Consider the following 15,423-nt stretch of genomic DNA (forward strand, 5'->3'; position numbering starts at 1 on the left):
TTATTTTTTTAATTTTAATGTTTTTAATAAAAATTAGTTAGAATAAATATTTATGGAATGTGTTAAAAGCAAAAAAAATATAAGATGGTATGATTTTGTGTTTAATGCCTTATAATATTTCATAGCCGGAGAAAGGAAAATTTAATTAAAATCTGATAATCAGACTTTATTTCTTTTCATAATAAAAGATTTAAATAATTTTAATTCCTAATATTGTGTTCAAACCTCTCAAAAACTGATTGATGACTTTGTAATAAAAAACACAATATATACCCTTTAATTTTAAAGAAGAGTAAGTTTTTCATAATAAGCAAAGTCTAATGAAATATTATTAAGAGCCTTACCTAATTATTCTCATCACTATAGTGATATCTATATATATATATTTATATATAAATTCAAATAAACAATAGTATAGTGAATATTATTATGAACATGGGGATTCATAATATTTGAGATACGCAATCAAAAAGGGCATTTTCATCATTTAACGAACCAAACCAACAATATTCTCGCTCTAGTATATACGTATATTAAAAACATTCGTGGGACAAAAGCATTATTGTGGACTTAACAAAAAGTAATGATAACTGTCCTACTAATTATTTAGTAAGGATTACAGGAAAAAATTATAACCATATAATTATTATTATTACTTAAATTAACTAATATGTAGCTATATCTGTAAATAATATCACTTATCTACTTAATATGTATAAATATATAGAAATAGAAAACAAATGAATAGAACTAAATTCTTGACCGTTAGTTTCTGATATATGTTCTTCAATATTTATCCCAACGTCAAACTTGGTTATAGTATGTTTCGAATAAATTTCCAACTAATATCAGCAGTATATTATATAAGGCACGGTAATCAGTTCCGATAAATTACTAAGCTTTTGGTGATTACGAATTTTGATTTATAACAGTTGAACAACAGTTTATACTAGTTAAAATATGAAACCAAGTTAATATTTTTATAAATTATTATCAATATATTTCATACAGGATTATTAGTTTCATCAACTTTACGATACCTTCATGTGGGACGCCAGCTTACGATAGGTTTGATACTTTAGAAAACTTAATACAAGAGAATAATTTATACAGATTAAAACTTATAAATAACAACCCGGGACAAACCGACAGATCGCGTTTAATAATAATTTGATAACTAGTAGTCGGCGTGACAGAATAGCTCTTTAATATAATGTACTATATTTATTATTATATTTCGTTTTATCATTTTAAGTTAACGACACTTTAAATAGAATACAAATTATTATTTCATATAATCCCATTTTATGAAGCAAATATAAAAATTGCTTTTTCATCACGTCAACATTTACCAGAAGAAATGGAAACCGACGATATTCTTATAGACGATAACATACATGATATCGAATAGATAGACCCAAATGTTTAAAAGTGTACATATATATTGTCTTGAAATATTCTTAAAAAAGCGGTATTGGATTAACCGATGATCCCAGACTAAGTTGTAATAACTGGGAGATGCGATCCACCGCACTTTTATTTTTCGTGCTTGAAAATAAAAATGTAAACTATTGATTCGTTTATCTATAGATGTAATAATTCTTACGCTAGGAATATCTTATTATAAATTTAAATAAACAAAAGAGATAGAATTAATGAAAAAATTTAAAACAACAATATAACTTGGGATAAGTTAAATAGAAAAAAAATAATCAGGCTCTCTTCAAAACATCCTCCACGTATAATGACACCAAGTTAGTGACAATAGAAACATTAATCAATTGTCATTGATGACAATTATTGTACTTAAAATAACAATTTTTTGTCTTTAAATTTCGACAGACAAGCTATACATTTATCTGACGCTTAACCGTAAAATACAAATCATCCTCTAATATACTTAGAAAAATCTTTACATTATTAGACAAAATCCTTAATGGGAATATTCTATTTCTATATAAATTAAATTAATTAAACATTCAAAAATAAAATTTAGAATTTGGATTTTAAATTTATTTGAAAAACTGTTTTTAGAACAAAATGTTATAATTAAAATTAAATTATATTTTTAACATAGACAAAGGACGTTGAGTTATTGAAAATATTTAAGCCAATTAAGTTTTCATTAATTTCTTATTTTATTTGTATAAAAATTATTTTCCATTTTAATTTTATCCTAAAAATATTATAGTTATATTAACTTTTTGTATTATATAGTAATTTGAGAGACGGTTCAATTTATAATACACAGTCTACTTCAAAGCATTACCGAATTGTAAATTAACAAAATTACAATTTAATTTGTAACGCAAAATGTCTTTAGCACAAAAAGGATTAAAAAGTGGTTTTATCGTTCAAACATTTTAACTTTTTTAACTCTTAACAGTAATGAAAAATGAATTTTTGTTTAAAAATGTATAACATTAAAAATTCACCATCTTTATTTAAAGGTATAGTATAGGATGTATTTTAAAAAAATGAGTATCATTATAAAGTTTATCTCTATTGTTCGATATAAAATATATATTTAAATTAAGTTTAGTAAGTATAATTAGTGAATATGTATTTTCACCGGTCATTTAATAAATATGTAATTATTTTTGAATTTACTATCACGGCTATAGCGTATTTTTTTAAATTATTAAAAATAAATATTTTATTAAAATGCTTAATATTAATATAATTTAATGTCTTACATATTATAATTTAATTTATCTTTATCAAAATATATACATTTAATACAAACGATATTAATTATATTTTATTTTAGCTTTTTACATAATTTATTGTGATTAGCCAAATATACCAATAGTTCATAAATGGGTAATAAATTTATCCATTATTAAATTATTTATTATACTAATATTTAAATTGTATTTGTTGCATTTAAAATTGTATTATTTTATTTAACTAAATCATTTTTTATAAGTTTTATGTTTAAAATTATGCTATTGCTCTTACATAAAGTGACGAACCATGAAATAAAGAAAGTTTTGTCTTTAAAATACGTAATAATTAATTTGTATGGAATTAATAAATATAAATTACCCAAACCTATTCCTACTTTGTAAATTGCATTTAAAGAACTTATGATGTATAAATTACTTTTCAAAATATGAATTTATTTTTGAAAAAAAATTTTCATCAGTATTATTACTTAAACCTAGAATCTTATTTAATTTTTCTTATTTAATTCGGCTACCATTTTATTTAAAATTGTGTTCATTATATTTTAGTAGTATTTGCTTTCAAAAAAGACACAAATATTTTTAGAAAAATGATAAAAAAATTAACTGAAAAGGTGTTATAAATAATAAACTGATATCACCATAAAAAAAAAAACTACTAAAATATCCATAATGTTATAATTTTAATTTTGTAGTAGTATTAATAATAATTTTAATGATTAAATTTAAATTTTATATGATTTAATTTTATGATTCTGTGCAATTTTATTAAACTTCTCCTATTAAAAAATTATAACCATTACTTCATTTCAAAAATATCAGTTTCGTTACAAATATTGTTCATCTATTTTTACGCACATTTATTTTCTGGGATCTATAACTATTTGTTACTTTAAAGTAAAGAAAAACAAGATCCGATTTTCAGATTATTTATTTAGTTATTGTTTCACATTCAACAACCTTGTCAAATCTTAAAAATATACCTAATGGGAGTTTTTACCATGTCTTAATAAATGTTTAAAATATTTATTCGCGATTTTTATTTATGAGTACTTTAAATCTAAAAAATAACATAAAAAGTTTTACAAAGAATAATTTTTCAACAAGAAAAACTTATCAATACCTATATATTTATAATACGATATTATAACATGTATAAAATCGAGGGTCGATAGAAACGAACTAAAACGAACGCACAATACCTTTATTTATTTATTTTTTTTTTTTTTTTTTTATATAATTTATAATATCTTTAAGTATGTTTAAATCTTTACTAACATAATAATAAACGAAAACTTCGAAATGGGATTAGTTCTTACTCATTTATTGTTCAACATATTTTTATTTAAAATATATTTTTTGTTGCACTCCGCAACAAGATTCTTTTAAATATTTTCCATACCAACTGTTAATGCTGTTTAGTAATTTTAAAAATAAAATAAAATTTGAATAGTAAGGAGAACCAAAAAAATTAATGTTACGAAAAAAAAAAAAAAAAAAAAAAAAAGGAAAAAGCTATAATCTCAACGTTTCATTGTAATACTCCTCGTCCTACGGTAAAAATTTGTAATATTACAAATGTCCTATTGTTTTAGATCCGGCCGCGTGAGATATCCGGTAAGATGAAAAAGAAAAGGCTTTTCCATTAAACGTTTTTAATTTCCGGACTCAATGCCGCATTAATTGCCTCTCCCGTAGCGAAAATCGCCATCACCATCATTCGTATAATGACATGGCCGTTGTCTTTAACTTTTTAAAACAAGCAAGCATGATAAACAACTTTGCTCATTAAAACTTGCGAGAAAACTTTTTCAGCAAACTCAATATTTGTCAATATAGGGTTGTATGGAAAAGGAACAGCAGGTACAACAATTCCATAAGTTCCTCACACCCTTTTTAAAGAGGTGTACCCAAAAAACGGAGAAGGGGTCGGATCATGTCCAGACTTGTGAATGGTCGCAGCTAGAAAATTATCGGTATACATATTATTTCACGTTTAATAATCGATCGAATTATTCATTAGAATTCGGTACTCATTATTATGTTCCTTCTTATACCCATCAAACGTAATTTTTAAACAAACTATTGGACAGGACACTACTATGTTCATATCACGATATCTTTGACATCCTATCCAGCAACTTCAAACGGGATAGAAGAAAATCGGCCACGATGATCTATGAAATCTAAACATATTCACTTTGGTCATCCGCAGAAATATTATTTAACCGCCCCCTTAACGACAATGATAATTTAGATAATCGGTGGCAGGGTACAACTTATGTAAGGGCCCTCCCCCACGAATTGACGGACGAGGCACGACAGGCCGTTACCTTTTTGAGGAAAACCCGGTTACACGTGCCGGCCGTCGTTTTGCAGTGCATGTGCTTGAACGGCGGGTTGCCTCTGTCCACGTCGCGTTCGAAACTGATGGCGCGCGCGCCGTTCAAGTAAGACGTGGCGTTCAACGGCCTCGGGTGGTGCGACGATTTCCTTCTGGCCATCTCGTTGTCGCTGACCGATCTCCTGTCGTCGTCGTCGCAGTTGTCGTCGCAACCGCCGCCGCAAAATTCACCGCCGTCGCAACATCCCCCGTAACCGTAATAACCACCACCGCAGATGCCACTCTCTCTGTTGCAATATTCACCGTCACTCCTGCCGTCGGTACTGCTGCTGCTGCTACTACTGCTGCTGCTGCTGCTGCTGCTGCTGCTGCTGTTACTGCTGCTGCTGCTGTTGCTGCTGGCGGTGTTGCTGCTCACGGTGCAACCATGATCACGACCGGCGCTCAGAGCGCAGCCGATGAACGTGAACAACTGCTGCACGTGCTTGTCGAACTGGTCGGGCAGGCTGGTAACGCTGGCACTGTTCGTCGAACGCGCCTCACCAACGGTGTCTCGCAACACGTCCGTTTCGAAGTGTACCGTCTTGGTATGACGCGTCGGCTTTTTCAGCGGCCGTCGTTGCTGTAGCAGCAGATTCTGGTACTGTTGCTGTTGGTGCTGCTGGTGCTGTTGCTGCTGCTGTTGGTGCTGGTGGTGCCGGTGGTACTGATCAGAGTTCGTGCCGGCCGCTGCGGTGGCGACGTCCGGTTTCGGCCGGTTCGTTTCGACCATTTTCATTGGCGAACAGTGCGACTGCCGTTATTCCGCCGCCGCCACCGCAATGCGGCAGTGATGCACGCGCGCCGTTGCCAATCGACGTTTGGCATGCGCCGAGCTACGTCGTCGGATGCACCGCAAACAATAACACCACATCGACGCCTCCTCGTCGTCCATTTACCCTCTACGGCCGCTGTCCGCAATGTACCGAACAAATCACCCGGTCGCAGTTCACGGCCGCAACGGATGTCGTCGTCGTATTTGCAAAAACGGTGGCAGCGGCGGCGGCGGTGGACAATGACCCAGTTGGACGTGTGCGATGGCGACACAATGCACGGCGCTTACACGAAGAATACGTACTACCGACGCGGTCGTAGCCACCGGCTGTTCGATACCGGATCGCTACCCGGAGCGCGTTACGTGCGTGGTCGTAAACGCTAATGCGGTTCCGTTAGCTCGGACTGCTGTCCGTGATGATCATCACGGGTCTCAATCGGCGGCGGCCAAACGGATGTATCGCGTTCGCGGCTGCGACGGTAATGCGACTTGTGACGGTAACGAGAGCGGTGTACTGCGAAGCGAGCGACGCGATCGTTCAGCTTCCATTTGCGGACTAGCGGACGGGGGTGGCAGTATCACGAGGGCGTATTTCAGCGTTCACAGCGTCCCAGCGCCCGAACGGCGCCCTCTGGTGTAATACATCAAAAGAAAATAGCTCGACTGGAAATGTGTATTGAATCCGTACATGCGTTTGCCGAGGGGAAAATAAATGTGTGATGGTGTATATGCTTGTGTGTGTGTGTGTGCGTACAATAATATAACGAGAAAAGGTTCTCGGATATCGACATTAGTGTCGATTATTAGTAATCGTGCACACGGAAAAAAGAAAAAAATTAAAAGGAAATGGGAAAATAATATAAATTATTATCGAAAAAGTTTATTTATTTATTTATTTACTTTTTTTTTTTTTTAAGAAATCCAACTCTTCTTTTTGTGTGCGTATCGATAAGAAAAAAAGCTGAATTAATGTGCAATTTTATTTTCACGTGTTTTTGAAGTTGTTTTAAGAAAATAAAATCCCTATCACTTTGATATTTGTCTTTCGGTAAAACATTGTTCAACGATAGAAAGTATGTAAACACATAATCGCGTGTTACTATCGAACGTCTTCTTAAAAATGCATATTTTAAGTATATTCCACGGCACATATTGTATTTTTTTTTGTTTAGAGTTCAGTTTGTTCGCGTACATTTAAAATTCCAAAACGGGATTTTTAAAACATTGAACACACCGGGTTACCCTTTTGCATACTATATGTACTCGCATATATTTTTCGAAAAAATTATGCATGAGATATATTTTTTTCTTTTTTTTTCCCATCACCTCAAAAGAATATATTATTTTACAGTTTTTTTTTTGTATCATAGTAATTGAACACTATTAATAAATACCAACTCACGTGTTTTTTATTTTATTTAGGATGCCTACCTACAAGTATTAAACACATGCGTTCGGAATCAAAACTGACAGTGTGAATTTATTATCACTCATTAAAGTAAATGAGAATACTTGATATTTATGGTTAACTACGGTATTAATAAAAATAATATAAAATAACCAGCTCCACATTTTTTTTTTTCTATAGTTATAAACACGCAAATGTTATAGCTGTCGACATTTTTATAATACTTTTAATGTAACTTTATAGGATAAACCACCGTAATTAATAATAACATTTATACATTTCATAACTTAAAATGTACAGCAAGTTCAATTTAAATTATTCAAAGTATAATTTTGATGAACTTATTTTCTTACAATTATCACCTACTGGTAGTTTTTATTAAAAGTATCTTATTTTGTTCTCAATATAATGAAGTATTATGCTTATTTAAAACTATAAACAATTATTTAACTTAAGATTTAATTAGTGTAGTTGTAATGTATATATTTTTATCAATTTGAAAAATAAAATCGTAAATAAATATTGTACAACGTATGTGATTTAATTATTTAGCTTCGTATTTATACGTAATATATGATTATTTGATTAATAAACGTATCTATCATTATAAAAAAAATATCATACCACATCATAAACGTTACAATTCTGTTATAAGTTTATTTCATATAATATTTATTTTCTAAATTTTGATTTAATTATTCCAGAAAATTTTAAAGTTTTATTCGAATATTGTATGTTATGTCACAAAATACAATACTTGTAAACATATGTATCAGGTATCAGACTCCAAGCGTATAGTCAAATAAATAAGATCAATAAGTTACATAATACAGTGTATAGGTTTTAAATAAAATGTATATCCGAAATATTATCATTCTTACGAAGAAGTTCATTTTTTTGGTTTTATTAATTTTATGAGCTACAAATGTATATACTTTATTATAACTTGAAATTATTCAATTAGCGGTTTGTTTTAAATCTAAATTTATATTGACTTAGGACTATTTTATTTTAAAACCAATATACCATGAATAATTAATTAAACTTATATGTCTATGAAGTTAATTTGCACACAGCAACTTGTTAGTGTACACGCTAAGAAAAATAAAATAGAATTAATGAGATATGGTAGAGTCAAATCTTTATGACGAATATTGAACTTACTGGAAGCACAAATTATCAAGTCTGTTTAAATAATATTAGATACATTCCCTTTAAAATTATTATTCGAGAATAATATATAATTTTATCTAAAAGTATATTTTAATAACTATAATTTTTAAAAAAATTGACCAAGCTCTTATTTTATAAACTATTTTACACTTTTTGTGAACTTGAAAATATCTTTGGATCACTATAATCAGTAATTTATTTATAAATTGATTCTGATTGTAAGTGACAGTTTATGATTAAATTACTATTTAGAATATTTAATATATGATTATACAATTAACAGTAAATTGTTTACCATTTATAATTTAAGTAAATTCACTATACATTAATATGTTTCTATTTTAATATTAATATGTCTCGTGTATTATGTAAATCTACTTCTCATTTTGGTTAACAATAATTCGTAATTAAAATATTATTTACATTCAATATATTATATATATATATATAAACTATTTATGTTTATTAAATACAATAACAATTGTTTTCGATTTAAAATGAAAAGATCGTAGTATATTTGAAACTGTTTACTATAATACTATTGTTTATGCAGCCACTTTTTATTTTAAAGTAAAATTAACTTACCTCCGATGATGTAAGATAGCAAAGACGAGAATCTGTACTTTCAACGGAAGTCTGCTGTGTAATTCCGCTAAAACTATGTCTAGCCTCCCTTTCAGTCATATAATCCATTCTTGCACTATCTTGCCGTTCAAACATCCTATAAAAAATTGATATTATATTCATTATTATAACTGGTTCATGTTTTATTTATTATTTGATGACTCGTGTTAAAAATAAATGTGTAATATAATTAAGGTAACTATAATCCCACCATATTTTTTTCTTTTAAGACCATTACCTCTAAACAAGTTTTTTATAAATACATTAATATAAAAAAACTCCATTATTAATGTTTTCTATTAATATAAATAGTACACAATAACATTTAAAAATTAAATTAGAAAGTATTATGATCGTAAATTATTTATATTCAATGTAAACATATAAAAAACCTAAACTATTCAATAATTTAAAATCTCAGTATAATCAATAAAATTTCATAAAAATTGTAAAATGATTTTCTCTTTTTAATGAAATATTTTAATATTTGTCCATACAAAATTATTTATATTGATTATATTTTTTTAAATTAAACATTTCCTGGATAACATTTTACCCGGAATTATTTTCATAAAATATTTTCCTTTATATTATGTTTTTTGAGAAACACTGAATTTATTTATTTTCATTTTCCTTGACAAGTACTTTCTAGAAAATTTAATATCCAATCAAAGTTATTTTTATTACTTTTTATACTTTTGTTTGCGGAAATTTTCTAAATATGACTTGATTAATACTTATTTTTTTACAACAGAAAAAAATACAATCTAATTTACATCCTAATGTTATTAGAATTTAAACTCGCTTATCAAATATAAATGAATTAATTAAAGAGTATAAAAATACTCTTTAAGTATTGAAATTATTATAAAAATTGTTAATTTGACTACCTTTGTTCGAATGACTCATTTCTATTAGATTTACATCCATTATCTGCTATAAGACTGTTTTCATGCCGAAGTGATGGCAAGGACTCCCAAGCAGATCTTTTGTTGGGCCTTGCTGTTGTTATATGATGATGGACGTGATTTCCATCAAATGAACCGTATGGAACCCCAGTATTCGATGCACTACTTCCCATAGCTGAAGATCCACACCGCCAACCATCGCTATGTCTAAACCATTGAGCTCGAGCAGATTCATTCCAACAGTTCGCACATCTGTTGCTAAAATAACCATACAATATTACAAATGTACCATGGTGAATCATCATGAATGAAGTATGTAAGTTTTTAGATATTCTCATTAATATAAATCCTCTTTTATTTATTATTAAAATTAAATATATAAGTAGTCCAAATATATTTTAATTTAGGGTAAGTAATCATTTTATTTATTGAGGTATTACATAAGTGACTACATAAATAATCTTCTTCTTCTATTTCCCATTTCTACCAACTGTTTTGGGTTAGCCAACTTTATCCTAAACCTCCATTCACCTTGATTTTCTACATTCCCTACGCACATACCAATGGCCCTCATATAATTCTCTATCGTATCCATCTATCTCTTTTTTGATCTTCCTCTTCCTCTTTTCCCTTCAACGTTCATTTTCATAACAACACTTACTGTATTCATTTTCTTTCGTCCATCTTATGTCCAAACCATCTTAGTCCATTTTATCTCATCTTCTCCAATATAGACGTCATACTAATACTACCTCTCATATAGTCATCCCTTATTCTATCTTCTCTTGACACTCCATTCATCCATCTAAGCATTTTCATTTCCGCAACGCTCATATTCTGTTTTATTCTCCTGTCAACTGCCCAACACTTTGAACTATTTAGCATAGTTAATCTCACTATACTCCTGGAAAATTTACCTTTTAGCCTCATTGGAATTCTCATATTACATAAAACACCCAACGCTTCTTATTTTTGTTTTGTTTATTTTAGAATAGCCCATTTACATTTTATGTATTCTTTCTTGTCTCAAATATATATCAAATAAAAAGTTTAACTGGTTTCAACTGTTTGTAAAATTCACTTACCATAAATTATCATACATAACCAATATATTCTTTCTCATAAATTTTTACTAACAATCATAGTCATCATAGTCTTTTTCAATTTATTTTTGTTAAGCAAGTGAACTTAATAATATTTAAATAAATATTAACTAAATTTATTGTAAATTTTACGAGGATATTTTCCTCATTGTTCACTGAAAATAGGTTTGGATTTATTTGTATTAAATTTTAAAATTAAAAATAATTTAGTTATATACTTGTATCATATAATATTTTAATTAAAGCTAGTTGAAGAACGCCTTTTGTTTATCTCTTATGACATATTCTTTTTTTTACTTTTCAAAGCCAACAGTAGTCAAAAAGTATCATTAAAAAAAACTTGTTTTATTTACTTGTATTATGTAGAATAAATAGTAATTTAAACAATCAAATAGTTATAATTAATTCTTTATAATAATTCACATTTAAAAAAGTTAGGTGTTAATTTTCATTTTTATTCTAAATACATACAATTTGAAAAACGATTATATGAAATTTAAAATATAATTTAAATAATATTGAAATACAGTAAATTATGAATAGTATATGTATATATTCTACATAAGGCAAGAAATTAAATGTTTTTATTTCACACTGCGAGTTTTTTAGTTTTTTTATGTTTTTAAAGTAATCATAAAAATTGGAATTTAATTTACTTTTATATCATAAGATTAAATAATATAATATTTTTGAAATTTAACTTTTAAAAATTTTCAGAAGTAAAAAAACCATTGCATTATATCTAACCATAAATCTTTTACCTTACTTGAAAATTATAATACACTTTTCTTTTATTATTCAATCAATCATTAAATTATAAATAAATAAGTTACTGAGCTCAAAATAATATTGATGAATTTGATACCACATTAAATACTTTTAAATAGTTAAAACTATATAAATATAATTTTATTTTTTTATTTAAATTATATCAGTGGTTTTTAGTGATATTTTTTGAAAATATTTTTAACTCAATGCTTATTTAAATCCGTCTGACCAGAATACAGAAAATATCGAAATATATATAAGATTTATTGCAAAAAACTGAAATATTTATTTTATCATAATATAACGTATTTAAATAATTACGAAACGGATTAAAATTATGTATATTATGTTATGCACTAAACAACTAACACGATTCTTATTAATGTATACAGTCTATAATATTTAATAATAGCTTGTGTGAACAAAATAATACTTCATGAGTATTTTAGTAAAATTAATTTCGCTATTAAAATGACATGAAGTAATAAACATAGTAATAAGTTAAAATATATTCTATTTTTTTTCCAACACTCAACTGTAAATTAAATCATCAAATTATAAAATTCTAAAACATTATGTTCAAACTGGTGAATAGTTTTCCATCACCTTCATATCATATCAGAGTATATGAAACAGCTTAATCACTATAACTATAAATTACACATATTTGATTTTTTTTAACGAGTACACTTTGTAATATTCAACTAATATTAAATAAATTATATTATAATTTAAGTTTCAAATGAATACAATTTTGAATATGTGTTATGTGTAATACATAACATAAATTAAAATTTAATAAATATTTAAAATTACAATTAAAAATTTTAATGATTTAAAAACTTTTTTTTTAAATTAACTCTTATATTCATATTCTGACTGATTTTATATAGTTAATTAACTAGTTTAAATTTAAAAATGTAAAATATCATATCAAATAATTTATGATTTATTCATCAATGCAATTAATAAAATAATAATAATTAATTACTAATTCTCTCACTATGAATGTTTACTAAAATATTTGAATTAAATTAATAATAAACAATTATTTTTAAAACCAATTGTCTTTTTAGAATTATTATAATTATTCTTGTAGATGCTCAAATTATTTATTTTTGTCATATATTAATAAATAGTGGACACAAATTTAAAATAATTTTTAACTTAAAATGTTACTGATAAGGTTGACTTTTACCTAGAAAGAGCATGATCAGATAAATATCCTCGTTCCCTGTCTCGTTCTCTTGCTGCATCTTGCCTATCACTATAATATCCTTCTTTGGTAGCACTCGACGACCTTTCAATCCGATGTGGAAGTGTAAAAGATCTATTAAAGCTGCCACCCGCACTCATAGGGCCTAAAAATACAATTATATAAATTATTTTAAATATAACTTAAGAAAACAAAACCAAAAAGTATAATTTTATGTACTGACGTCTTCTTGTTGGATACGGACTTCTTGAATTTAATGGAGGTAGTTTTTCGGCCATTTCTAAAAATATAATTACGGTATAAGCGCATGTAAACACCAAAGAGTTCCTTATTATGTTACCTAAATTTTCCATACTCTGTGTTAATAGTGCTTCAAATGTATGCAAACTATAACTCTCAGCATCCATACCACGTGCTAAAGTATTTCGTAAGTGCATTTCATATTCAAGTAAAAGTCGACTAGTTGGTGAACCTGGAGTACTTGTTGCTTGATTATCGTGTTTTTGATAACGTCCTATAGTTTAAAATAAGGAAATACATATCAATATTATCATAGGTCATATATTAACTTGTCTTTGTCCTTTTACTAAATCAATATTCTTTTAATTAGCATTTCATTTTTACAATATGATAACTATTATCATTTTTTGCTATTTATTTAATTATGCCCACTTTTTATTATACGCGTCAAACAATATTTCAAAAGTTCTATAGCAAGTGAAATATCTCTCTTAGCTTTTACTGTATTCACATGTGAAGTAAACTACATTTCCAAGAAAACGTCATACAATATCTGTAGCTAATTTATTTTCAAAATTTCTGGATACCACAAATTTCTCAAAATCTGTGTAATGATACAGTTTCGAGTCGAAGAATAAATTGAAATAGGTAATGCGTCACGAGATAAATCATAAGTCGAAATTGTGAACATTATAATTTAAACGGTATCAATACATAAAATTATATTTAATATTATTTTGGAGATATATGAAAACAATTTATTCGATAAAATGTATTCAGAGTGAATAAATATATTTATTAATTTTTAAACTTTTTTTCTAAGGATCTTAAAGAAATATCTCACTCCTTGGTTAATGTGGTATTTTTAAATTTTCTTAATGAGCATTTCTCAAATTTTATCGCTGTTTATACAGATGGATCACTCTCTCCCTTTTCTGCTAGCTATGCTTTCCAGATATATTCAAGATTTACATGTCTCTTTTACAAATAAATTCACTTCATCCCCTTCATCTTCTTCCTTCTCGGCGGAGTGATATGTCATTATTGAAGTCTTAACACTAATTTTAAATTTTGCTCCAAATAACTATTTAATAGCCTCTGACTCAACATTATGCCTTCAAGCCTTAACCTCTAACCCATTCAACTCACGTCTATCACCACTGGTTCTTCGTATTAGGTCACTTATTTCTATTTAAATAAATTATTATTATTATTATTATTTATTTACAAATATACAAAATATTACATAAAAATAAACATATTACATAATATAGTGTACAATGTTAATGGGCCTCACTGAGCAAGCTCGTGTGGAGGTCCATGATTAAATTAAATTATAATATTCACTTCCTTTGGATTCTCAGTCATACTGGAATAATTGGCAATGAGATTGTTGATATACCAGCCAAATCCATTCTAATAATATCTGCTTTTATTTTACTCGATTTCCTAAGTCTGATTTTTCCCCTTTGATAAAAATATACATTTTCAATCTATGGTACTACCACTGGAATAACCTACCTACGAGTATCGCCTCGAGATAAAAATATTACTCCAAATATCCTTAGACAAACTTGGTTCAATAATTTACTTTTGCGTAGACCACATAATGTCTAATTTAATAGTTTACCTAGTGGACACAAACTATTATCTAGTCACTCATTTAAACTCGACCGAAATGACCCTCCATTCTGCACACTTAATTTAAATTAATGTATCTGTAACCTTCCACATATTTTATTTGATTTCCCTGCTTCACGGGCTTTACCATTTGTTTTAATCTCCACTTCAAATTCAATTCAATATCTTAAAATATTATAAAAATTATAGTCACTTTTATTTTAGAAGCTGGCTTTAAAATATAAAATACTTGTAAATTATATTCCTTGTAAATGTAATTTGTAATCGTTGAGCTATCCTAGTATTAAACTAGTAGCTATAAAAAAAAATAATAAAAATAAATATATTTAATACAAAATCTATATAGATATGAAGTTAAGCAAAGTTTATTGCAAATTATTTTGTTATTATCAATAATCCTTATTTTCTTATATTGCTTGGTGGGTATCAATGTATGTAAATTTTCATTAGTTTGTCGCTGTTATAAATAGGCTAAGAAATATTACTTTATTGTAGTA

The 15,423-nt window shown here is 27.8% G+C and overlaps 1 protein-coding gene across 4 annotated transcripts in view; it reads right to left on the reverse strand.

Moving 5' to 3' along the window:
* The window catches only part of LOC112693162, a 70,236-nt gene that overhangs the window by 23,495 nt on the left and 31,318 nt on the right, over window positions 1–15,423 (reverse strand). For 3 of the 4 annotated variants that reach the window (XM_025568102.1, XM_025568101.1, XM_025568103.1), the window contains exons 10-14: window positions 13,386–13,559; window positions 13,269–13,325; window positions 13,028–13,190; window positions 9,941–10,216; window positions 9,012–9,147 (exon numbers count right to left, since the gene is read on the reverse strand). In XM_025568102.1, the coding sequence (XP_025423887.1) occupies window positions 9,012–9,147; window positions 9,941–10,216; window positions 13,028–13,190; window positions 13,269–13,325; window positions 13,386–13,559 (806 nt within the window). Of the gene's footprint in view, window positions 1–5,020; window positions 6,338–9,011; window positions 9,148–9,940; window positions 10,217–13,027; window positions 13,191–13,268; window positions 13,326–13,385; window positions 13,560–15,423 lie in introns of those variants that run through there. The other variant, XM_025568104.1, reaches the window with a different exon arrangement.

The sequence above is a fragment of the Sipha flava genome, unplaced genomic scaffold (genome assembly GCF_003268045.1).
Source record: "Sipha flava isolate LNK unplaced genomic scaffold, YSA_version1 81_pilon_pilon, whole genome shotgun sequence".
In the NCBI taxonomy this organism is placed as follows: Eukaryota; Metazoa; Arthropoda; class Insecta; order Hemiptera; family Aphididae; genus Sipha; species Sipha flava.